The 26,849-nt window shown below is 36.7% G+C and overlaps 1 protein-coding gene across 2 annotated transcripts; it reads right to left on the bottom strand.

Moving 5' to 3' along the window:
• Positions 1-30: 30 nt before the first annotated feature.
• LOC142343199 (uncharacterized) lies at positions 31-26,219 on the bottom strand. Of its 2 annotated transcripts, XM_075394928.1 has the most exons (10): positions 25,698-26,219; positions 24,608-24,962; positions 24,003-24,137; positions 22,929-23,016; positions 19,934-19,981; positions 9,817-10,134; positions 7,940-8,850; positions 4,843-5,027; positions 4,373-4,461; positions 31-818 (listed from the first exon to the last, which is right to left on the bottom strand). In XM_075394928.1, exons 1-10 carry the CDS (start codon positions 25,769-25,771, stop codon positions 277-279), a joined length of 2,745 nt encoding a protein of 914 aa, XP_075251043.1. In that variant the 5' UTR covers positions 25,772-26,219; the 3' UTR covers positions 31-276. The 2 variants fall into 2 exon arrangements, with proteins under 2 accessions (XP_075251043.1, XP_075251044.1); XM_075394929.1 differs by lacking the exon at positions 19,934-19,981.
• Positions 26,220-26,849: the final 630 nt, after the last annotated feature.

Here is a 26,849-nt window from a genome sequence, read left to right as displayed (position 1 = left end):
TCAAATTGTTCTCTTTTTGAAAAAAAAGTGAAAATGAATAACTAAACTAAGAAATTTAACTGGTACAACATTTTTTGAGGCCAAGAAAAACAATCAACCAAAATATTTGTTAATAAAATGCCCTCTAAACTTCTATCAAGAAAGACTTCTAAAATTTACAATCAGAAACATTCAAAACCGTCAATCATTAATTTACACGGCGTGCTAATTAGTGTGCGTACATTTACTGTTGCAGGCTCACAGTCATCAACGGTGAAATGATTTTCTGTTCAAAACTTAACAAGCTCTCTTGGTGAACAAAATCTTGATCAAATTAAAGGCAAGAATTATGATTTCGCAGAACGTCAAAACACTCCATCCGATCCACAGACCAATGTTCCCACCAAAATCCGACAGCAAGTTTGTGAATGTGTAACTTGGACTTTCGCTCAGCTTCTGGAAATTGAGCTCCTGGAAATAGATCTCGACTCTTAGAAATTCTTTCCTCAACTCGTCGGCGAGTAATTCCGGGTCGATTAACAGCGCTTGTTGAGTGGAATCCGATGACCCGAGAAGCTGCGAAAGGTAGTCTTGAATGACCTCGCTTTCGCTGCTCTTACGTAACATCTGTACCAAATAAGGAGTGAATTGAGGTGATGGCCATTCGGCTATACTCGAAGTGCTTGGGTAGAGTTCTGTCTCGCACTGAGAGTAGCAAGGACACTCGAGGGTTCCGTCTCGGTAGTCATTATAGATCCCTCGGATGCAAGACCTCTCGGTCGAGTTCCAGAAGTTGCACATGTTGTTATCGCCAGTGTCCTTGTTTGAGTTGAAACCCTCTAAAATGTTTGAAAAGTTAATGTTTATTTATTTGACGTTTAATTTAAAAATCCCACCCACATCTTGCATATAGTGCATCTCTATGGGGTTATGAAATTGACAAGGGTCACTTGTCAAACATTGAAATAGCAAAACTCTCTCCTTGGAATGATATCAATAATTTTATACATTTTTTAGTTTAGCTGTTAGATATATATATTGCCAATTTTCTTCTGAAATTTGTACTTGTGAACATGTGTTGTGATTTGATAGCGAACTATGAATGTTTCGATTTTTATTTATGAAGGATGCAAAGATGTATCAACTGCACATTTGGTCTGATAATGTCCATACCATCAAAGTAATAAGTTTGATGCGCAAGTTAAGCTTTCGTTTTTAAGGTTAAGTTTGTCATTAAGTTACAAAATGAGATATAATGACATCTTGTTCCCAAAAATGTAACAACACGACAGCAACGAACAACTGAGCTCGAATCTAAAAAATGTTTACAAGCTGTTTTAGGCAATCAAAGTCAAATTGAGGAGGATTTCAGTAACATTAAAAACGTTTGCTAACAGAGAAAAAAATGAAGAATAAGCAAAATAACAAAAATGAGGCGAAAAATATTTGCCAAGTAGCCTCTTTAGACCCTGTCGTCTTCTGAATTTCTAACTAGGCTCAACAGTGAGGGACTCCGTCGCCCAGAAGATCGATCAAATAAAATAAAACAAAGGTTTTGAATTAGTGAAGCAAGCGTTACTTTGTTAATCTGCAATTTCCCCTCTTCCACTCTTGTATGCTGTTGCAATTTAAATTGCCTTGAAATAAGTAAATTCACAATAGGGCTCGTAATATCAATTATATTTATATTAATAACAAAGGTAATAGAATTACTTGCAAATCAGTGGAAAAGACAAACTCAAGACAATTTTTGATAGTAATTAATATAATAATAGCAATAACCGTGGTTCACTTCCCAAATGAACTAAATCAAAAACGCTCACAGTATCCCAACTGGTCTTGCGATTACAAACTTCCAGAGTTCAGTCTCAATCTCAATCTCTTCCCTTCTTTTCACACCATCTTTTAAAGTTTAGTCCCACTAAACCAACCACTTTTTCTCACTTGCTCAGTATTTTATTTCTTGTGCGAATCCAAACTTCTCCCAAAAATCTCCAAAGTCTCTCTCTCAAAATTTCTGTGTCACTTCATTTTATACTCAACCAATACGCTCTTATCTTAAGCAAACAAACCTTAATCTCTTAAGTAAACATTGCAAATTTAACTTTAAATCTGTCACATTCTGTAGGAGGGCTTTGTTTGCTATGCAAACAAACCAATATCAAATTATGCTCTGTCATTCAACTGCTACCTACCATTGTTCAACTTTCTCCTTATCTTAAGTACACGACCTTTGGACTCTTATGTAAACAAATCCACTCCACTTTATTTCATATTTGCACTTGACATGTCAATCAGTGGTTGCTTAGTAAACATTAAACGATGCTCCGAAAAGTTCTTATACCTCTATTTCCGCTATAAAATAAATTAGCTGCAATCAATCCCTGTCAAAAATCACGCGTTGAATAAATAACTAAATTCAACCCTAAACCAAAGACCAATTGTAATTTCCAATTTTGAAAATATTTCATGCAATTCACCAGTTAAAAACGGCCGAAAAGTCTAATATTTTAAAAGCCCAAAATTTGACCTCTAGAGGTCACCTAGGGGTCAATAGCCAAAGATGAAGGTTCAATTTGTTAAAAATAATCATTGGCGCGGAAAACCCTACCATAGTTACACCTACTCAACAATTTTAATGACCTAACTCTTAATAGAACACGAGCAATGACCGCGCACACTATTCATCAACCTCCCGGATGACCTCAATTTTCCATATCTAATAACTTGCGAAGTAGTGGTCAAAACGTCTTCGGGTAAAGTTTTCTAGTAACTATAGGGAGCCACCAACTTGCCTGCCAAGTTTCATGATTAACGGATTAGCCGCTGCGAGTCGTATGCAATTTGAATTTTTTTAAGGAGTCGTGGGAGCCGAAACCAGAAAAATCCAATTTCGTCAAAACTGACCGGGTTGGTTATTTTTTGTGACTAACTGTCTCAGGTTATCATATTAATACCATTTCAAAGTCATTCGGCCGCTCAAAACGACCAATTTCTGGTTTTTGGCACCCGGGTCGTCCCGAAGCACCGACTTCCGGTCGGAATTTGGGAATGAAAATATCACCAATCGAACGCCTTTGAAAAGTTACACTAACCCTCCAAAAATCATAGGGCTACTACCAACACTCAACGAGCAATTCAAAGTTTACGTTCCGCAGCACGGGCGTGCGCTAGTTCCGTGCAAGTTGGTGTGGGGTCAAATCCGACCTCAAAATCATATTCCCCGTACCCAAATTAGTCTATCACCCAAATTTCAGGTCAATCCGACTTCAACTTTTAGAGAAATTATTAGTTCAATTTCAGTGTTAACTATTTTTAGTGAAAACTGCCTATTCTTATTTCAAAATGCTAATAAATTTCTCCCACAACTTCCTAAACCCTTCCCATGATCATCTGCTACATTACTCTAGACTTAATACCCATTGCAACCCGTAGTTACCCTTGTATAATACTCGAACAATCATTTCTTTCGCTCAAAATATCGAAAACCTTCAATTCACACCACTTCCGGTGCTAATAACTGGGCGCTGGGTGGTCGGATTGGCCCGAAAGGTATACCAGCCTGAGAGGACCATTGGGTGTACATGCCAATAAAATTTGGTAAACATCCGCTTAATATAACCTCCATGGGGGGCGGGAAAGATCCGCTTGGTGGTATTTCGAAAAACCGATAAATTGCCTTTTTATTTATTCTAAATCAACAAAACTCTACTTAAATAACTCAGATCAAAAAAGTGTAACTGGTCGCGTATCCCTATTATATATGGACAATCATCAGGGGAACATCCCCACAAATTTTCAAATTCCAATGATGAACATAACTTAAAAAGTCGGGGGTAACAGGTTTGGGAATGCCCATTCTTTTGCATATTCTAAATCGCACTTTCATTTACTTCAATTTGAATGTCCATTTCTGTTCAAAGAATCTAGTTCACTACAAATCTTCGCTCTCTAGTTTTCTTCTAAATTTAAATCACTCATTTGGACTTTGGCCTGTTACACAAATACAACTTTGCTAAGTAAACGGAATATATCGACAGCTCAATATGCTTTTGTTCATCAACTTGTTTGTTTAAGATATATCACTCAACTCTCCTCCCTGGCGCCTTCTAAACAATAACCCTTTAAGAAAGAAAGTTTATTTCGAACACATAATTAACTTGTCTAATTTGACCTAAATTATATATCTTACTCTCCCTCTCCCATGTCATTTTACTACATTCTACAGACCCTAATTTCATAGAAAATGTGCTAATTATTATCAAATAATTTCTGCTAGTTTTCTGACGATAATGACGACGTTTAGCTGGCAATACCTCGAAATACTTTTGCAAGATAATTAACGATCTGGCATCTTGCAAGATAAACGTCATTGCTCGGCTAGTTATCTTACCGAGATAGTGGTCAGTGCATCCACACTTTGTGAAGATGTTAGTTTGGATACAGTACGTCTCACACACTTTCTGGCTGTAAAAAGGCCACCTAAACACACCAACATTGGTACACAATAAGTACATACAACTATAGAGATTCAACTGATAATAGCTCACGCCGTTTTGATAACTACGGCTCTATCAACCTTAAACTTTACCCTCAAACATAGCTACCCGGGTCAAAACGTTTAAGCTAAAACTGCATCAGGAAACAAATTTAATGTTTCAGAAGAAATATTTTAACTTTTTATTCGAGCAATTTTATGTTCTGAAAAAAAAGCTAGGAAAGAGACATAAGTTGCCAGCGTTGTTTTATCAAACTTTCTCAGGTACTCACAATAATTTGTCAGCCAAAGGTCAATGTTACAAAATAGACAGACAAAATTTTCGATCAGTGTCCAAAATTGAAATCTTGATCTCGAATTCTCACCTTTTGAGAAATCCTTGGGCGAAGTTGATGGAATCGGTGGGCCAGTCAGTGTGGCAGTTTCCGTACTTGCCTCCCCTCCGACTGATGGCCTCTTGTCTAATTCCAATGCGGGTATTGAACCCTACTGCCAGCTGGATTCCCTCAGATTCCGGAAGAGGCACTGTTTTGGAACTGGTCAACAGCACCTGGAGTTAAACAGACATGATAGCCAGGTTTAGACCTCGACTTATGAAAAACTCATGCTTGACCAAAAAGCCAAAATATGTATGAATAGACTGCGCTACACCCATGAAAAGACTTTGTTTATTGTTCCGACCCTCTTGAGGGGGGAGGAACTATATACTCAAATGGGTTTTTTTTTGTTCCGTGAATTTTCGCCGATCGATATATTCATCGTAGAGAGTTGAGACTGGTATCATTAGAAAGCTCGTCCAGCGTAGAATATGGAATTAAAAAGATTTTTTTTAATTTTCGTTTTCTACAGGGAGTTATCGAGGTTTAAACTTCTGAAAAAAGTAGAGTGAATTCACGTTGTTTTTATTCACAATTTCCGGAATTTTTGCCTAAATTGTCGTCAGTTTTGCTAAAATTTGCCATAATTTTTAAGAATAGTGTCGTTTATTTTATTTTTGAAGACGAACAAGCATTGTTGATTGTTTTAAGTTAATTTTTTTGGTCAAAAAATCTGGATAAACATTTCAAAATTTAGCCTTTTTCATCAAAAACAGCACGAAATAAGCTACTTTAGTCCACTTTGATTAAATTTGCCGACAGTACACACCCAAACAACACTCATACAATCTTTGTAGACTCAGAGGGGGCCTATTGCTACTTCAGAGTCCGCTGAGAGTGCTCTGTAGTTAAAACTTTGCCTTTTTTGCTAACTTTACTCGTTGATTATCAAAAATGCAGAATTTATTTTGAGTTTTCAACTATTAAATTATCTATAACTACAACATTCGAAAAATCAGTTGTTCCTAACGGAAAATAAGCATTAGCAGGGATAGTTTTGGGCCATTCTTGGACTGTTACAATCCAAAAAAATCGGGTTGTAATCAGTCGGTCTTTTTTTTTAAAAAAAAAGACCTTTTTTTTTAATAATAAAGAACAGAACATATCAAATCAAAGCTCAGGAGTGATAGGTCCAACCAATTCGCTTACTAGGCAGGTCAAAGCTAATGCATTTAGTTTTTTACTTGAAAGTTTATGGTCGTTTCTTTTTTTAAAAAAAAATAATTGACGTTTAAATAAATAATGACTTAATTAACTTTTCCTCTATTTTTTTCTTAATTTGTTCAACTTCCAGCTTAGTTTCAGCAAAGAAAGAATGCTTCTTCTTTCTACTGATTTAACATTTATTCTCGGTTGCAGTTTTAAGCCTGAAGTTTTTGTTTTCTGGCTTTGATACTACAAGATTTTAGATTTTTGTTTGTTTTGATATTTGCCAGTTTTTCACGTTTTCTAATTTTGTCACATTATCATATTATCACAGTTCTCATGTCACATTATTAGCGTTCAAAATAAAGCACATATTAAAATCGTAAAAGATAGACATCATCGTTTTAACGGCTTCGACGCCTCTTTCTTGAAGAAATCAATTTTCAATTTCGCAATTTTATTCCTTTTATGTTTCGTTTTGTTAACTAATCTCGTTAGTTAATTACAGGTCAAATATGACATAATGGGTGTCAAGGGAATAAAAGGAATTGGTGTCCCAAAATCTTTTTTTAAAGAATTTGTTATGACCTTACTGGCTTCGACACCGGTTTTTCACAAAAAAAAAGTAAGTTAATTTGATTTTTGTCATATTTGACGTTCTTTTTGTAGATGCAAGAAATATTCTGGATAATTGCAGGTCCTGAGGGCTTCTTTTTATGATTAAACGACCCTATTTAAATAATTCTTTTTGTAATTAATGCCTTTCATGACATTGAATGTAATTTTGTTTCGCAAAAAAAAATTAAAAGTATTACTTTAGCACTTCGCTTTTTTGTCTACTTGTTACTTAGTCTTACTAATGAACGGCCACGTAATACATTATAGCTGTTTCAAGAAGGCGCAATCGAATATATTTTGAGGACCAAAATATGGCTTGACGGGTTTGACAGCCTTTTCTGGCAAGTTTCATTTGAAAATTTTTTGTTTGTTTTTTGTTGTTCTTTTTAGCCGCTTTAAAAAGCGAATAAGGACAGTTCCTAATGCCCTTCTATAGAAACAGTGGTTATCATAAATTTGTGGTATTATTAATTGACTCATAATGGTATGTATTACTTTGTAGTTAACTGTTTCAAAAATATAAGTTAATTTTTTTACTTTACTGTTTTTGTTCTTTTTTGTATAATTGTTACCAAACCTTTTTATGGACTTGTCGCATATGTTTTCTGTTGATTTATAAGTTATTTTTGTTTAGTTTTAGGTTTATCTGACGGTTCACTTTTTATCTGACGGTTTATCTGACGGTTTATCTGATGTTGACTTTTTTATTAAATTTAGTTTTTAAGAGGGACATAAATTTTTTGATGTAATTAATGTTTGTTGTTGTTGTTGTTTGATTTTGCTGATTGTCTTGATTCGCTGTCTTAATATTGACATATTACAGCAATCTAATGCATCAATTTTTACTCCACTGAGTTATTTGCTTTGGAGGCTATCTTATCGTTCATACAGAATTTTTTGAAAAAGACTTGGACTTTTTTGGGATTCGCAAAAAAGTTTTCTTTGGGTTTTTCTATCTGTTCCTCATTTGGTAGACAATTATGCCAAAATTGTGGATGGGCGGGGTCGGAACCTTATGTGCCATCGCACATTACCGAGCCGCCTTGTTAGTAATTATAGTCACCACAGCCCCCCCCCCCCCCCACCCAACCACCTGACTAGACTACATAAGATACTCAGAGGAATCCATTCAACTACTAGGATCTCGGGCGCTGTTACCTAAGTCAAGATTAAAGCAACTTTCTATGAAACTGAGTGGTAATCTTGACATCCATCGTCAAATTACGCGCTTGAAGTTGAGACGTAAACCGAAGGCGAAACGAAAACTCTGTATATGTCTACAAATAAATTGAATTCCTAAAATAGAAATTATTTAACTTACCTGTGCTCCTACATTCTGACTCAGCACTCCAATGTATTCATGTTCGTTTATGAACAAAGTGACCTTCAAACCATACTGCTGTCCAGTCTTCGAAGTTGAACGCACCCCCGAATACGACCCGTCCGTCAATTGATTCTGATTCAGAATGGTGTTGAACAGGAAACAGTTGCCATACTTCGGATTTTGATACGTCTGAAACGCCGTATGGTCACAATCCCTACCATCGTATGTACATTGAGCGATAAAATCAACAGCTTGGGTTCCGAACCATTGAACTTCATTTTGAGTGAAAAGGGCGAAACTTCGGAAGTCTGCGAAGTCGGGTTTCTCAGCCTGGTCGTATGCCGATATCCAGTCGAATTGTTGCAAGTTTGCGTCAAAATGGTCGTAGGGGTCATAGGATTCCAACCACGCGTCGTAGGTATCTGGCTCCCAGAAACCATCACCATAAGTCAGCGCATCGCTGTAATCGACACTTCGTTTTTCTCGTTTCTTTTTAATTTCTTTTTGCACCAAATGACGGAGACGTTTTTCTCGCTGTTTGTCAACCTTTGCGTCTCGTTTGGCTCGTTTCTTTCTCATTTTCTCCGACGTCGCTTTCCTTCTACGCTTTGACGTAGTGTGGACAGCAACTTGTCGTTTGGCACGTTTTGCGGTAGCTGACTCGACTGTGATGTCAAAGCCGGCCAACCCTCTGGATCTGTCCGTCTGGAACTTGAAGTAGATACCGTTTCCAGAAGAAGTTATCCCGGCAGGCGTTGTTGTCCCATCACCACACACCCGGTTTTTGCCAGCAACAGGCAGCGGTGGTCCCGTGTCGTCGCCATCGTTGAATGCGAGGTAATCGTTACATTTGCCGTTTTCGATTTCAACCTCGATATAATTAAAGGTGACAGATATTTGAGTTCCAGCTGAAACAGAACCGTGTCCGGGCAAAAAAGTCCATTAAAAGCAGACAAAATAATCCCAAATGAATATCGAAGCCATTATAAATATAATCTACAATTAATTAATAGACATAATCCATGAGTTAAGCTTCTGCATGCACTCTTTTCAATCAAACACATGAATTAAGATTGAACAAAAACTGGGTACAAAATACAAAATTTGTTAAACACTCTGTGATAATCAGCTTAATATTTATTCATTTAGTACCTACAATCAGATGAACAGCTTAAAAAGTTTCTTTGTTAATTGATGTGCACATCTATAACTCTATCTTTAGTTGGGACCATTCCATCTGGGACTGTTTTGTCTGTTTTCTTGGGATCAATTTGTCTTGGACTGTTTTATCTGGGAAAATTTCGCTATTCGGGACTGTTCTGTCTGAGACTTTTTGTCCGCTAACCAGCAAAAAAATAAGAACACATCAGCCAATAAAAAATGATCGCCATTGGATCAGAGAATCAAAGTGAATCAGCGCCGAATGAAAATACTTCAATTACGTGTTTCTGCAATGGCCATGTTCTGATCATGCCACTTTTTACCATGACAAGAGGAAACATCAAAAGGTTTAAACAACAAATTTTTCCTTTGCAAGGGTCTCTTTCTAAACTTGTGTGCACTGAAGGATAAGACAAAAAAATAAATAAAAATTGAAAAAACTTAACGAAGGCATACATCAGCACAAGTTTAAATTTCTTTTAGGATGTTGTTGACTAGGCGGAACAAAAGAGCAGGCGGAAAACTAGCAAGTACTCGATTAAATCTTGATTCTTGTTGAGCTTATGTTAAGCTAATCGTACCTATAATTTGCATTTAGTTGTTTTCTCAACATTCGAACCATGGCACTAAATTGTTCTGTGCAAAATAACTATGATCTCAACAAACATGTTTGAGAAAAGATTACTATTAAAAATGCCGTATTATCAACTCACGATCAGAGGTCACAAAATACTCGCACAATTGATCGTTTGCATAATCACTCGGGTAGTTATCACTCAGTATATTCTGCGGTACCCCAGTTACCAAAGTCAAATCAGCGCCACAATCTCGCTCTACCCGACAGCCGAGAGAAGCCAACTCGTCGAAGCCATTGCTGCACTCGATTACCTCGTCACAGGGCTCCGCACACACGGGTTCTGTAGTGATGTTGCACTCCACCAATCCGTTCACACAGTAGCCATTAGGGTTATAGGCATTGAAAGTCGTATTGATTGTTGGGTTGACAAAATTCGTACAGTTGATTGTCGTGCCTAGTGAAATTTAATAGTAGCGTATATGTACTCCAAAATAATAGTTTTTCACTTTAAAAAACTATGAAAATACTTTTCACAATTAAAACACAATGAAACTATATATGAAACATGATAAATCTTGCCATTATCTGAATGTGGAGTTAAGAAAACTGATAATCAAAATGTGCACAAACTAGTCAGATCTTTACGTGCGTTGCTACAATTAAGATCTTATCACGATAAAGAGGGCAAATTAGTCAACCAAGATACGGAAACATCATGAACATTCATCTCACGTTCACATCAATTGAAATGACTCAATTAATTTAACTTTGAGATAAAGCTTTGAAAAAATATTTAAAAAATGACTTCAGTGTTTGTGGTAACTGAGCATGAAAAAATCCGCATGATCAACACTGGGTGCACATAATTGGTAGAACAGATTAGAGACACGGAACATATACCCGGATGAAGTAAACTTTCCCTCCGAAATTTTGTTTACAATGTAGTCAATCGTTATGAGAGCTTTTTAACCTCAGGAGCTTCAAACTCACCTCTTGGAGACAATTTCGTTAGAAAAAATGTGAAAATTGATTAGTTTTTTCTTAGCTCATAAAACAAGTTGCAGAAATATATGAATTCTTTGTCTTTTTTGAGTTGATTTTCAAATTTGTTGAATATTGTCGTGGAATTCTTGTATGAGTATGATATTCTTCGTTCATTAAATCACACTCCTTGACTCCATTCAATCATACCCAAACGCATTTGAGAAGCAACCTGAAGTGTCATCTTCCGCAAAAAAAAGAGAATGTAAATTGTCTAGGCTTTTATGAAGAACCATTTTTAAAAGCACTTAAAGAAAAACTTAAAACAATAGTGATTGAAAATAGACTTCATGATTCCAGATGTGAGCAAAAAACGTTGCCTTCCAAAAGCAAGAAAATTGTTCCTTTCCTTCTTCCTTGGCGTAACCGAAAAAACAGAACAAAAAATGGAAAAAAGCCAAAAACTGAAACAGATAGAGCAATAATTATATTAGGAAAGAAAAATTATAAATAATAAAAGGTAACACGTCAGATGTTTCTGTTTCATTAGCAGATTGTTTTTATTTGTGTGGCTTCCCAGGTTGAGGTGCCATCCGGAAGTGACCTCTGATCAGACCGTGCCAGACTAAAGTAACCTCTGATCAGACCATCCCAGACGAAAGTGACCTCTGATCAGACTAATGTGCACTCAAAACACCGTGTGCGCTGAATGTGCGCTCAAAATGGTCTCTGATCATACCATTCCCATCCGGAACTGATCTCTGATCAGACCCAAATCAGACCATTGCCAGACAATTGTGCGACCAAGGCCCAGACGATTGTGCGCTTCAGATGACCTCTGATCAGATTATTACCAGACCAAAAAAGCCACTGATCAGACCATCTTCTAAACATTTTCCGATCACCTCAGACCATTGTCCAAACGATTGTGCGACCATGGCCCAGACGATTGTAACAATGATATGAAGTAACAATCGTTTTCTCATGATTTCCTGAGGTTTGAAACTGATCATTCCGACGGTTTCTTACGTTCGAAATCGGAAAGACCGTATCTAGGAAACAGAGCACACCGAGTCACAGAAGTTGAACAAACCGACGACTAGTTCAGGTTTAAAATCAAACACCGAATCTAAGAAACAGAACATGCCAACAACTTCTATTTAAAACCAAAAATACGGACAGTTCCTCACGTTTTAAAACCAAACGAACATGCCGACGATTTCATACATTTAAAAGCCGAACATACCGATGATACGGAAGAAAAAACACGTAGGAGCTTCCATCATTTATTGTCTAAATGAAACCAAACCTGCCGACTGTTTCTTTAAGTTTACAAACAACAATTTCTGAACTAGAGATACCCAAACGCATTTGAGAAGCAACCTGAAGTGTCATCTTCCGCAAAAAAAGAGAATGTAAATTGTCTAGGCTTTTATGAGGTACCATTTTTAAAAGCATTCAAAGAAAAACTTAAAACAATAGTGATTGAAAATAGACTTCATGATTCCAGATGTGAGCAAAAAACGTTGCCTTCCAAAAGCAAGAAAATTGTTCCTTTCCTTCTTCCTTGGCGTAACCGCAAAAACAGAACAAAAAATGGAAAAAAGCCAAAAACTGAAACAGATAGAGCAATAATTATATTCGGAAAGAAAAATTATAAATAATAAAAGGTAACAGGTCAGATGTTTCTGTTTCATTAGCAGATTGTTTTTATTTGTGTGGCTTCCCAGGTTGAGGTGCCATCCGGAAGTGACCTCTGATCAGACCGTGCCAGACTAAAGTAACCTCTGATCAGACCATCCCAGACAAAAGTGACCTCTGATCAGACTAATGTGCACTCAAAACACCGTGTGCGCTGAATGTGCGCTCAAAATGGTCTCTGATCATACCATTCCCATCCGGAACTGATCTCTGATCAGACCCAAATCAGACCATTGCCAGACAATTGTGCGACCATGGCCCAGACGATTGTGCGCTTCAGATGACCTCTGATCAGATTATCCCCAGACCAAAAAGGCCACTGATCAGACCATCTTCTAAACATTTTCCGATCACCTCAGACCATTGTCCAGACGATTGTGCGACCATGGCCCAGACGATTGTAACAATGATATGAAGTAACAATCGTTTTCTCATGATTTCCTGAGGTTTGAAACTGATCATTCCGACGGTTTCTTACGTTCGAAATCGAAAAGACCGTATCTAGGAAACAGAGCACACCGAGTCACAGAAGTTGAACAAACCGACGACTAGTTCAGGTTTAAAATCAAACACCGAATCTAAGAAACAGAACATGCCAACAACTTCTATTTAAAACCAAAAATACGGACAGTTCCTCACGTTTTAAAACCAAACGAACATGCCGACGATTTCATACATTTAAAAGCCGAACATACCGATGACACGGAAAAAAAACACGTAGGAGCTTCCATCATTTATTGTCTAAGTGAAACCAAACATGCCGACTGTTTCTTTAAGTTTACAAACAACAATTTCTGAACTAGAGATACCCAAACGCATTTGAGAAGCAACCTGAAGTGTCATCTTACGCAAAAAAAAAGAGAATGTAAATTGTCTAGGCTTTTATGAAGAACCATTTTTAAAAGCATTTAAAGAAAAACTTAAAACAATAGTGATTGAAAATAGACTTCATGATTCCAGATGTGAGCAAAAAACGTTGCCTTCCAAAAGCAAGGAAATTGTTTCTTTCCTTTTTCCTTGGCGTAACCGCAAAAACAGAACAAAAAATGGAAAAAAGCCAAAAACTGAAACAGATAGAGCAATAATTATATTCAGAAAGAAAAATTATAAATAATAAAAGGTAACACGTCAGATGTTTCTGTTTCATTAGCAGATTGTTTTCATTTGTGTGGCTTCCCAGGTTGAGGTGCCATCCGGAAGTGACCTCTGATCAGACAGTGCCAGACGAAAGTAACCTCTGATCAGACCATCCCAGACGAAAGTGACCTCTGATCAGACTAATGGGCACTCAAAACACCGTGTGCGCTGAATGTGCGCTCAAAGTGGTCTCCGATCATACCATTCCCATCCGGAACTGATCTCTGATCAGACCCAAATCAGACCATTGCCAGACGATTGTGCGCTTCAGATGACCTCTGATCAGATTATCCCCAGACCAAAAAGGCCACTGATCAGACCATCTTCTAAACATTTTCCGATCACCTCAGACCATTGTCCAGACGATTGTGCGATCATGGCCCGGACGATTGTGCGCTTGAGATTACCTCTGATCAGACTATCCCCAGACCAAAAAAGCCAGTGATCAGACCATCTTCTAAACGTTTTCCGACCACCTCAGACCATTGTCCAATCGATTGTGCGACCATGGCCCAGACGATTGTAACAATGATATGAAGTAACAATCGTTTTCTCATGATTTCCTGAGGTTTGAAACCGATCATTCCGACGGTTTCTTACGTTCGAAATCGAAAAGACCGTATCTAGGAAACAGAGCACACCGAGTCACAGAAGTTGAACAAACCGACGACTAGTTCAGGTTTAAAATCAAACAACGAATCTAAGAAACAGAACATGCCAACAACTTCTCTTTAAAACCAAAATTACGGACAGTTCCTCACGTTTTAAAACCAAAAACATGCCGAAGATTTCATACATTTAAAAGCCGAACATACCAATGATACGGAAGAAAAAACACGTAGGAGCTTCCATCATTTATTGTCTAAGTGAAACCAAACATGCCGACTGTTTCTTTAAGTTTACAAACAACAATTTCTGAACTAGAGATACCCAAACGCATTTGAGAAGCAACCTGAAGTGTCATCTTCCGCAAAAAAGAGAATGTAAATTGTCTAGGCTTTTATGAAGAACCATTTTTATAAGCATTTAAAGAAAAACTTAAAACAATAGTGATTGAAAATAGACTTCATGATTCCAGATGTGAGCAAAAACCGTTGCCTTCCAAAAGCAAGAAAATTGTTCCTTTCCTTTTTCCTTGGCGCAACCGCAAAAACAGAACAAAAAAAGGAAAAAAGCCAAAAACTGAAACAGATAGAGCAATAATTATATTCAGAAAGAAAAATTATAAATAATAAAAGGTAACACGTCAGATGTTTCTGTTTCATTAGCAGATTGTTTTTATTTGTGTGGCTTCCCAAGTTGAGGTGCCATCCGGAAGTGACCTCTGATCAGACCGTGCCAGACGAAAGTAACCTCTGATCAGACCATCCCAGACGAAAGTGACCTCTGATCAGACTAATGTGCACTCAAAACACCGTGTGCGCTGAATGTGCGCTCAAAATGGTCTCTGATCATACCATTCCCATCCGGAACTGATCTCTGATCAGACCCAAATCAGACCATTGCCAGACGATTGTGCGACCATGGCCCAGACGATTGTGCGCTTCAGATGACCTCTGATCAGATTATTACCAGACCAAAAAAGCCACTGATCAGACCATCTTCTAAACATTTTCCGATCACCTCAGACCATTGTCCAGACAATTGTGCGACCATGGCCCAGACGATTGTAACAATGATATGAAGTAACAATCGTTTTCTCATGATTTCCTGAGGTTTGAAACCGATCATTCCGACGGTTTCTTACGTTCGAAATCAAAAAGACCGTATCTAGGAAACAGAGCACACCGAGTCACAGAAGTTGAACAAACCGACGACTAGTTCAAGTTTAAAATCAAACACCGAATCTAAGAAACAGAACATGCCAACAACTTCTATTTAAAACCAAAAATACGGACAGTTCCTCACGTTTTAAAACCAAACGAACATGCCGACGATTTCATACATTTAAAAGCCGAACATACCGATGATACGGAAAAAAAACACGTAGGAGCTTCCATCATTTATTGTCTAAGTGAAACCAAACCTGCCGACTGTTTCTTTAAATTTACAAACAACAATTTCTGAACTAGAGATACCCAAACGCATTTGAGAAGCAACATGAAGTGTCATCTTCCGCAAAAAAAGAGAATGTAAATTGTCTAGGCTTTTATGAAGAACCATTTTTAAAAGCACTTAAAGAAAAACTTAAAACAATAGTGATTGAAAATAGACTTCATGATTCCAGATGTGAGCAAAAAACGTTGCCTTCCAAAAGCAAGAAAATTGTTCCTTTCCTTCTTCCTTGGCGTAACCGCAAAAACAGAACAAAAAATGGAAAAAAGCCAAAAACTGAAACAGATAGAGCAATAATTATATTCGGAAAGAAATATTATAAATAATAAAAGGTAACACGTCAGATGTTTCTGTTTCATTAGCAGATTGTTTTTATTTGTGTGGCTTCCCAGGTTGAGGTGCCATCCGGAAGTGACCTCTGATCAGACCGTGCCAGACTAAAGTAACCTCTGATCAGACCATCCCAGACGAAAGTGACCTCTGATCAGACTAATGTGCACTCAAAACACCGTGTGCGCTGAATGTGCGCTCAAAATGGTCTCTGATCATACCATTCCCATCCGGAACTGATCTCCGATCAGACCCAAATCAGACCATTGCCAGACAATTGTGCGACCATGGCCCAGACGATTGTGCGCTTCAGATGACCTCTGATCAGATTATCCCCAGACCAAAAAGGCCACTGATCAGACCATCTTCTAAACATTTTCCGATCACCTCAGACCATTGTCCAGACGATTGTGCGACCATGGCCCAGACGATTGTAACAATGACATGAAGTAACAATCGTTTTCTCATGATTTCCTGAGGTTTGAAACTGATCATTCCGACGGTTTCTTACGTTCGAAATCGAAAAGACCGTATCTAGGAAACAGAGCACACCGAGTCACAGAAGTTGAACAAACCGACGACTAGTTCAGGTTTAAAATCAAACACCGAATCTAAGAAACAGAACATGCCAACAACTTCTATTTAAAACCAAAAATACGGACAGTTCCTCACGTTTTAAAACCAAACGAACATGCCGACGATTTCATACATTTAAAAGCCGAACATACCGATGATACGGAAAAAAAAACACGTAGGAGCTTCAATCATTTATTGTCTAAGTGAAACCAAACATGCCGACTGTTTCTTTAAGTTTACAAACAACAATTTCTGAACTAGAGATACCCAAACGCATTTGAGAAGCAACCTGAAGTGTCATCTTCCGCAAAAAAAGAGAATGTAAATTGTCTAGGCTTTTATGAAGAACCATTTTTAAAAGCATTTAAAGAAAAACTTAAAACAATAGTGATTGAAAATAGACTTCATGATTCCAGATTGGAGCAAAAAACGTTGCCTTCCAAAAGCAAGAAAATTGTTCCTTTCCTTTTTCCTTGGCGTAACCGCAAAAACAGAACAAAAAATGGAAAAAAGCCGAAAACTGAAACAGATAGAGCAATAATTATATTCAGAAAGAAAAATTATAAATAATAAAAGGTAACACGTCAGATGTTTCTGTTTCATTAGCAGATTGTTTTTATTTGTGTGGCTTCCCAGGTTGAGGTGCCATCCGGAAGTGACCTCTGATCAGACCGTGCCAGACGAAAGTAACCTCTGATCAGACCATCCCAGACAAAAGTGACCTCTGATCAGACTAATGTGCACTCAAAACACCGTGTGCGCTGAATGTGCGCTCAAAATGGTCTCTGATCATACCATTCCCATCCGGAACTGATCAGACCCAAATCAGACCATTGCCAGACGATTGTGCGACCATGGCCCAGACGATTTTGCGCTTCAGATGACCTCTGATCAGATTATCCCCAAACCAAAAAAGGCCACTGATCAGACCATCTTCTAAACATTTTCCGATCACTTCAGATCATTGTCCAGACGATTGTGCGACCATGGCCCAGACGATTGTAACAATGATATGAAGTAACAATCGTTTTCTCATGATTTCCTGAGGTTTGAAACCGATCATTCCGACGGTTTCTCACGTTCGAAATCGAAAAGACGATATCTAGGAAACAGAGCACACCGAGTCACAGAAGTTGAACAAACCGACGACTAGTTCAGGTTTAAAATCAAACACCGAATCTAAGAAACAGAACATGCCAACAACTTCTATTTAAAACCAAAAACACGGACAGTTCCCCACGCTTTAAAACCAAACGAACATGCCGACGATTTCATACATTTAAAAGCCGAACATACCGATGATACGGAAGAAAAAACACGTAGGAGATTCCCTCATTTATTGTCTAGGTGAAACCAAACATGCCGACTGTTTCTTTAAGTTTACAAACAGCAATTTCTGAACTAGAGATACCCAAACGCATTTGAGAAGCAACCTGAAGTGTCATCTTCCGCAAAAAAAGAGAATGTAAATTGTCTAGGCTTTTATGAAGAACCATTTTTATAAGCATTTAAAGAAAAACTTAAAACAATAGTGATTGAAAATAGACTTCATGATTCCAGATGTGAGCAAAAAACGCTGCCTTCTAAAAGCAAGAAAATTGTTCCTTTCCTTTTTCCTTGGCGTAACCGCAAAAACAGAACAAAAAATGGAAAAAAGCCAAAAACTGAAACAGATAGAGCAATAATTATATTCAGAAAGAAAAATTATAAATAATAAAAGGTAACACGTCAGATGTTTCTGTTTCATTAGCAGATTGTTTTTATTTGTGTGGCTTCCCAGGTTGAGGTGCCATCCGGAAGTGACCTCTGATCAGACCGTGCCAGACGAAAGTAATCTCTGATCAGACCAACCCAGACGAAAATTAGCTCTGATCAGACTAATGTGCACTCAAAACACGGTGTGCGCTGAATGTGCGCTCAAAATGGTCTCTGATCATACCATTCCCATCCGGAACTCATCTCTGATCAGACCCAAATCAGACCATTGCCAGACGATTGTGCGACCATGGCCCGGACGATTGTGCGCTTCAGATGACCTCTGATCAGATTATCCCCAGACCAAAAAGGCCACTGATCAGACCATCTTCTAAACATTTTCCGATCACCTCAGACCATTGTCCAGATGATTGTGCGACCATGGCCCAGACGATTGTGCGCTTCAGATGACCTCTGATCAGACTATCCCCAGACCAAAAAGGCCACTGATCAGACCATCTTCTAAACATTTTCCGACCACCTCAGACCATTGTCCAATCGATTGTGCGACCATGGCCCAGACGATTGTGCGCTTCAGATGACCTCTAATCAGACTATCCCCAGACCAAAAGGCCACTGATTAGACCATCTTCTAAACATTTTCCGACCACCTCAGACCATTGTCCAGACGATTGTGCGACCATGACCCACACTAAAAAGTAAAATTTTACTTGCGTGCAAATATTGCGTGCAAATATTACAATTGTAATATTTGCACGCAATATTTGCACGCAAGTAAAATTTTACTTTTTTAGCTGACGCTAATATAGACATGCGTTCCCACATTGTTTATGAACAAAATTGAAGTACTTTGAGAACTTGAGAGCCATATCAACCAATTTAGTGGACGTCTGCCCAATAATTTTGATTTTCTTAGTTACATCTAAAAAGTTAAATTAAAAAAAAATAAATTTGCGGTAGTTAGAACTTATGTTCGTTCTGCTTTATTTTACCTATTTTGCGTGTATGAAGCATAGATTCCATTGTCTAAAAATCGAGAATTCATGTTCGTGGTCTTGTTTATACTCACATATCTAGACTATTCATTTGACAACTTTGATAGTCAATTCGATATACTTCAATTGGAGAACAATAAGTTACACAGTTTTCGAAATGACAGATTGGTGCTATGAATAAAGACAGCTTTTTTGTGCTCAATTCAGGTGGTGACAATCAGAACATAATAAAACTAACAGAAACGCAAACTTCTTTTATGTGCCGAGAAGTACATTAACAATCTAGTAAAAAATGACACTGAAAATTTCGACTTCACTTAATTTTGTTTTATTGACTTCAACCAGCTAAAACTGACACATACATACCATTACTTCAATGTCATCATAACATTGTATACTTGTATCTGAATAGTCATACCTCTTCTATCAAGAATACAAATGATAACCAATTCTTAAAAGCCAAATAAATATTTTGGAGAAAAATGCGGAAATAAAAACTTTGATCACACATATCGCCAATGGTATCCTATTTTTTTATCAATGAGGGTTAGTTTCACAACTCGACATGAATTAAAAGTTAGTTAGTCACAACACAGAAAAAAATTGAAAGACAAAACACTGCACATTTTTCTACAGTTTTTTGAAGGTGATGAACTGAAGCAGGTATATTGTGCAAAACATTATTAATCAAACCATAATATCACATAACCAAGTTAATAATCCACGCATCGATGAAGTTGTTACGATGAAGATTATACTTACCACCTCCCGTGATAAATAGCTCCCTGTATTCCGCAGGGAGCGTTGCGACTTAAATAAACACTTGCAAAATGAAAAAAAAATATATTTTCTCCGTATTCTGTCTAAATACTTTGGCTAAATAATCATTTGATTTAGTTTTGAGGAAGCATTCACATTATCAGAAGAGTTTTCGTGTCATTTTTCGGTCAAATGAAGGCAAAAGGAGCAAAATTTACACATGGTTTTGGATATTTAATAAATTTCTCAGTGGTGTATGATTTTGATCTTTCCACGCATGTCTTGTGTGATGCTGGATATGCAGTGTTGGAAACTTTAATCCTGCAGGACATGGAGCTATAATGGTGTGGAATAAATGTTTAAGTGCTATAACGGTCTTCAATGGGATTCAAAGTATAAGACAGCACTCAATTCTTCGAGATGATATGTATCCAAGAAACATAACGTCTCATATATGATATCTCAGATTTGATATGATAAGTCAGACAAGGAGGTTCGGTAATGTGTGATAAAGTTCCGACCCCACTCATCCGCATTTTTGGCGTAATTGTCTACCAAATGGGGAACAGATAGAAAAATTCAAGTTTTTTTCAAAAAAATAGTATATGAACGAAATGATAGCCTCCAAAGCAAAAAACTCAATGGAGTAAAAAATGATGCATTAGATTGATGAGTTATGCCAATATTAAGAAAGCGAGGCAAGACGAACATCAAACAACAACAAAGATTAATTACATCAAACAAAACTTAATAAAAAGTCAAAATGGCGCCAGATAAAATTAAAACCAATAAAAAAACTTGTAATTCTCCAAAATAGATCTGGAAGCAGTCCATAACAAGGCTTGGCAACAATTGAACAAAAAAGAACAAAAACAGTAAATATGAAAAATTTGCTTATTTTTTTTATAAAAAACAATTAATTTAAAAGAAATGAAAACCATTAGAAATCAACTAAAATATCCCATAGGTTTACGATTACCACATTTTCTATAGAAGGGTGTTAAGACCTGTCCTTATTCAACTTGTTATGCGGTTAACAAAGAACAAAAAACGACAACAAACAAAAATTCAGTTAAAACTAGCCAGAATACGCTTTCGAAGACTTAAAGCCAAACTTTGGCCCTCAGAATATGTTCAATTGCACCTTCTTCAAACGCCGATTATGTATTATGTGACCTTTTTTAATGAATCCAACAAGAAGACAAAAAGAAAAAAATGTCATATTTGGCCTGTAATTAACGAGAATAGGTAACAATCAGACAATAAAAAGAACAAAATTGCGAAATTAAAAGTGTTTTTCTGTAATTTTAGAGAACAATTGTTTTCAAGGTCATGAAAGCCATCAGCTATCTACTAATATCGGAATATCGGCCCATCTATTCTTTCATAAAAAACCAATGAAACCGGGTCATTGTACTAGAAATTTCATACGACTAAAAAGACAAAGTAAAACCGACAGTTAGAGACAAAATTTTAAAAAAGATCAATGAAATTCATCGAAAAAGTATTGTCGAAACCGTTAAAACCAGAGTTTATGTCCATAAGGAGTTTATTATTGTCGATTGTGTCTTAATTTGTGCGCCAGTAATGTGATATATGAACTGTCAATAACGTGATACTAGAAAACGAGAAAACATGAAAAATGGGCAAAAACCTGATCATAAAAAATGCAAAATCTAGCAGTATCAAAGCCAAAAAACTATAATTGAAGGTGTAAGACCGCAAGGAAGGTTGAAGAGAAAACTGGAGGGAAAGTTCAATGAGCCATTGTTTATTTTCGAGTCAAATTTTTTTGAAGTCAAAACGACCAAAAGTTTTCACATAAAAAACTAGATACAATAAAATGGAGCTAATTAGGAAGCGAATTGGATCTTTCACTAGTCAGCCAGCTTTGATTTAAAATTTTCTGCTATTTAATTAATATATAAAAAAGATCGAATTTTTTTTATAAAAAAGACCGACTGATTACAACCTGAATTATTTTGGATTGTAAAAGTCCAAGATTGGTCCAAAACTAGCCCTGCTAATGCTTTTCGTCCATTAAGAACACTTAATTTTTCGAATGATAAAGATATTTTGTTAGTTAAAAAGTTTTAAAAATGTTTTTGATAATCAACGATTAAAGTTAGCAAAAAACGGCAAAGTTTTCATTACGGAGCACTCGCAACGGAAGTTGAAATAGAAATAGCCCCCTTTTGAGTCTACAAAGATTGCGTCAGTGGTGTTTGGGTGTGTAGTTTTCCTGCAAAATTAATCGAAGTGGACTAAAGAAACTTATTTTATGCTGTTTTTGATGAAAAAGCCAGAATTTTTGACAAAAAAGTTAAATAAAAATAGCTGACAGTATTTTTTGTCTTTAAAAATTAAATCAACAACACTTTCTTCAAAAAATTTAACAAATTTTACCATAATTAGATAAATTTTGTTCAAAAATTCCGGAAAAAGTGAAAAAAATCAACGGAATTCACTCTATTTTCTCAAAATTTAAACCTCGATAACTCCCTATAAAAAACAAAAATCAAAAAAGTCTATTTAATTTCATATTCTACGCTGGAAAAGTTTTCTAATGATACCAGTCTCAACTCTCTACGATGAATATATCAATCTGCCAAAAATTGTCTGAACAAAAAAACCATTTGAGTATATAGTTCTTCCCCCCTCAATAGGGGTCGGAACAATCAGGTCATGACATCTCGCATGATATGTCATTGTTACAGGTAGAATATTGAAATAATTTACGAATCAATAATGGCCATACTCAAAGTATACATGAAAATAATCTGCAATAACTTTTTATCTGAGAACGAGTATATTCACGGTGTATCAAAATTATAATCGGATATTGTCGATATGCACTCTTTTAAACAACAGTACTAAACATGATATCTATAAAATCACATAGGATCTAGTGTACTGCTTCGATTAATAAAAAAGAGAGAGAGCCATGATTTTTGCCAGAGTATTCGTGCGTAGTGTATTTTTAATATAGTAAGCTTACCATTTCCCCCGTAGGACGAATGGCCCTCGTCCAAACCATCCTCGCAGTTTTTCACGCCATCACACACCCAGTCCCAAGAGATACACTCCTGAAGTACAAAAAATATATTATTTTTGGATGTGTTTCGATCTTCTTTGTTTGAATGAGTAACTTACAATATTATATTTATTATCACCGGGTATATCAGTTTATAAAACTTTTGGTTAGTAAACGAAATCTTAGTTGTTTACCAGAAACCATCAGATCAATTAATGATTGCTTATGCATTCTTTTCATTATATCAATTTTTTCGGGTACAAATTTTCAGTGCTGCGCATCTACAGAAATTTAAGACAATTATAATCCACACAATTGGATCGTCGACGAGTGAATTATCGACAAAAAACGAATTTAAAAAATACTTCTCTTACATTATTTTGTCTCCAAAAATAAAATATCAGCTAATCGATTTACAAAAACGGATCTTTTCCGTTTGTGCCCCCCCCCCCGCCCTCCCCAGTACATTATGCTCCCCCCAGTGACAGAGCACGTGTCATTACATAGTAAATCATTATGTAAAATTATTGCACGTGCGTCTGGGGGTTGCAAATAATATGCACCCACTAAGCTGGGGGGGGGGGGGGGGGGGGCACAAACGGAAAAGATCCACAAAAACCGTAATTATGCACGTTAACACGTTAATTAAATCACAAATCGTGATTTCTTAACACATATTTTTTTCAGACTATTCGGCCTGTTCTGGCTGTGTATTGAATGCTCAGCTCAACCACTAGTAAAACTTTACCGCAAAACGTACATACAATTGCGTGAAGTTCAATTAACTTCTGAGCAGTCAAGGAAAGTAGATAACAAGTTGTGAAATGTAGAACAGACCGATTCTGAGTTGAGGCGGATTGTTTTGAATCAAAACTGTAAAAATTCCGTTCATTTCAACCTTAGTTTCACCCCATCCACTGCTGTGAAAAATAAAATTGCGATAAAAGATTTTTTACCCAATTTTTTGCAATAATTCGAGATAAAACCGCGATCAAGAGTAACGCTACAGAAGTATTTAAAGGATGTAATGTAGATCACCTTAGTGTTGAAACATTGAAAGTCTTCGGGGTCACAGCTGTAGGGTAGATCGTAGCCGAAGTCCTCTTCCAGCTGTTTGATCATCTCTGACTCAACGTAATCATCCAACAAGGCCAGATCAGAGTAAATATTCACCTTAAATTGATCAGAGCACTATTAAATAGAACACAAAAACCAACTTATTGAGGTAAGAATCAATAAGATTTTAAATTTTACTTTTTGCTATGTAGTTTTTCTATCCGTTCAATTTTGGGATCTACTCTGTTTTTTTTACGTGTTATTTATACCCAGCATTTTTATGCCCCCCCCCCCCCCCGTTGCAAAATATGAGTTGCTATATAGCACGTTACTATTAAAAATATAGCATGTGCGACTGGGGGTGGGGGACATATATAAAAGTTATATGCCAACTAAGCAGGGAGGGTCGCATTTGCAATACTCATTAAAATAACCGGATCGTTTCCGTTTATAACCCTTAGTGGGTGTTTTTATTAGCAACCCTCAAGCGCACAAGCCATATTGATAAAAATGATATGATAATGCGAAAGACCTCATTCTAGGAAACACTTTCGGCAGGGATTTCGACAAACACAGTTTTTTTCAACCTTTTCGAGCATGCTCTTCTTGACAGGACTGTTGTTGCACAAAGTGACAGATGGGAATGTGGCACTGCTGCTTCTGACCAATGAGAGTGAGGTGTCAACTTTGTACTGCAAATACTGCTCCACCAAATTAATAAACTGTATCACAAATATCGTAGTGGCCCCTATGTAAGCCAGAACCCAAAAAATACGGAGGAACCAATTTGCACCCCCTATTATTTGGGGGGCTGTCGCTTCCATAAATTGGGCAAGAGACCCTTTCGTCTCCTGTAGTCTGGGGTAACCCGAGTCAGATTCATTCACTGAGCTTTCAGGGTCCTTGTCATAATAGGCGGGTGCTGCTTCAACTGGGACGATTCTAAATATTTGAAACGAAAATTGAGATAGCCAATTAAGTCCAAGTGATGACATCACTTTGTGTTAGAAAATATTACTAAAAGTATGTAAAACTAAAAAATTACCAGAATAACAGAATCAATTTTACTTCTACCAGCAGCTAGCGTTGAAACGAAAAACAACTCCTTAAGAACTTTAGTTTAACTTGAGTATAGATTGTCTCAGTTCAGACAAATTTACTTTAACCCTTATAACTTAGTGATTTACTGCAATGTCATTTACTGCAATGTTCGCTGGTTAAACCTTAATTTTTTCTTAAAACGCGAAAAAATTTTCAGTGTCTCGTGCGACAACAAATCGCCACTTAAAATATCTTGAAATCTTTAACATATTTGATATCTGCGGTACTGCTGTCTACTATTGTTTAGCTGATCGCTTAAATAACTTGGTTGGTGATTTTTTGGATAAATTAATCTTATATTGTCGAATACATCACGGTTGCACAAAAAACTTCGGTGTATATATTGCTCCATAATGTTATTAAGCTAATTTTTATAATAACATTATTATAAGATATTGTTATTATAAGATTTAAAAAAAACTAAATTGAATCTTGGTTTTAGGTTTTAGACCATGAGAATTTTAGACATTGGAGTTCTTATGCGTTATTCGCCCAAAACGGTTACGTAGACGTCAATTCAATAACGCCATGAGACAAATAAAAAGAAGACTAACAGGTGCATAGTTTAAAAAATACCTGGTTTTGTTGAAATTGCTGAAATGTTGGGATTCCTTTGGCACATACCCATATTCCTCCTCAGCCCTGGCCATTGTGACCACACTCTTTGATAACTAACCAGAGCGGCAAAATCAACTACAAGTTAATATTGTTCGTTTTTTACAAGTTGTAACTATGCTTATGTTTATGAATTCTCTTCAAACTTAATTGAAAGCCAAATTGTTCTCTCATGTAGTGACTTTAATTCTTTGGTACGTTATTCTTAATTTGTTACATTTCATCATGAGTAAATTTTATTGAAAAGGCGGCCATTTTTTGTATTCTTTGACGTAAATAATGCTACTTTTGTACCGCTCGCGGGTGATTGTTTTGCGTCAGTTTTAACTTTTGATTTACAATACGAACTTTCTACAATGCTTATAAAGTCTCAATTTCTTCTTTTTTTCTGGCTCCTTTTTGGAATTTGAGTCTTGTTGCCAATACATCTGGCTTATACTTGGTCCTTCATGCAAAAGATCAATAGCACACCTCCGTCATTAAGACCGTCAAAAATTTTACGCCGAAAAGTAACCATCCAAAGTTTGTTTCAAAAAATGAAAACTAATATCAAAACGACTACGTTTAAAAATTGTATAGTAGAATTGAAAAAATACAAAACAGAAAGAGTGACAGAGCAGAAAATGATAATAACAATAAAAATGCATCTAATTACATTTGAAGATGCTTTCGAGTAGATTCAAGTATTAGACCAGCTTCGATCTGTTCGGTTTTACGCAGAACACAAGCTGTGCTTTGACGTCAAATGTTCAGCCACCAAAAATTGAATAAAAAGTGGACTGAACAGGTTCTTTTGACCTGTGACACAATTTTTTTTAACAAATTACTGTTTTCAAGTAATATTGACTTTTGCATGCTTGTAAGAAACTTTTCAGATTTTATAAAAAAAAATGAGCTAAAGTTCAGGAACATCATAGAATCGGTTTCCTTTTCCCTGTAAATAAAAAATGATGCCGTTTTGTTCCTACCTTCCGACTATTTGGAACTTTAACCGAGCCTGTCTTTTTGCCGGGTCATATCTGGCGCGTTAATTTTGGCCTATCGACAAATTTTGCCGAGAGAAACAAAGCAGGAGGCATTTAAAACCTAGGAAAAATTAAATCGATCAATTGA

Source organism: Convolutriloba macropyga, chromosome 7, assembly GCF_964194025.1.
Source record: "Convolutriloba macropyga chromosome 7, txConMacr16.3, whole genome shotgun sequence".
NCBI classification, from domain to species: Eukaryota; Metazoa; Xenacoelomorpha; order Acoela; family Convolutidae; genus Convolutriloba; species Convolutriloba macropyga.
This window is presented reverse-complemented; position numbering and strand designations above follow the sequence as displayed.

Excerpts from the sequence above, each read along its gene's own strand:
- LOC142343199 (XM_075394928.1), bottom strand. The coding sequence starts at position 25,771 with ATGGCCAGGGCTGAGGAGGAATATGGGTATGTGCCAAAGGAATCCCAA. Across the intron at positions 23,017-24,002 it reads TTCAATGTTTCAACACTAAG|GAGTGTATCTCTTGGGACTG; the intron begins GTGATCTACATT and ends TTTGTACTTCAG. Across the intron at positions 8,851-9,816 it reads GTATTTTGTGACCTCTGATC|CTGGAACTCAAATATCTGTC; the intron begins GTGAGTTGATAA and ends GTTCTGTTTCAG.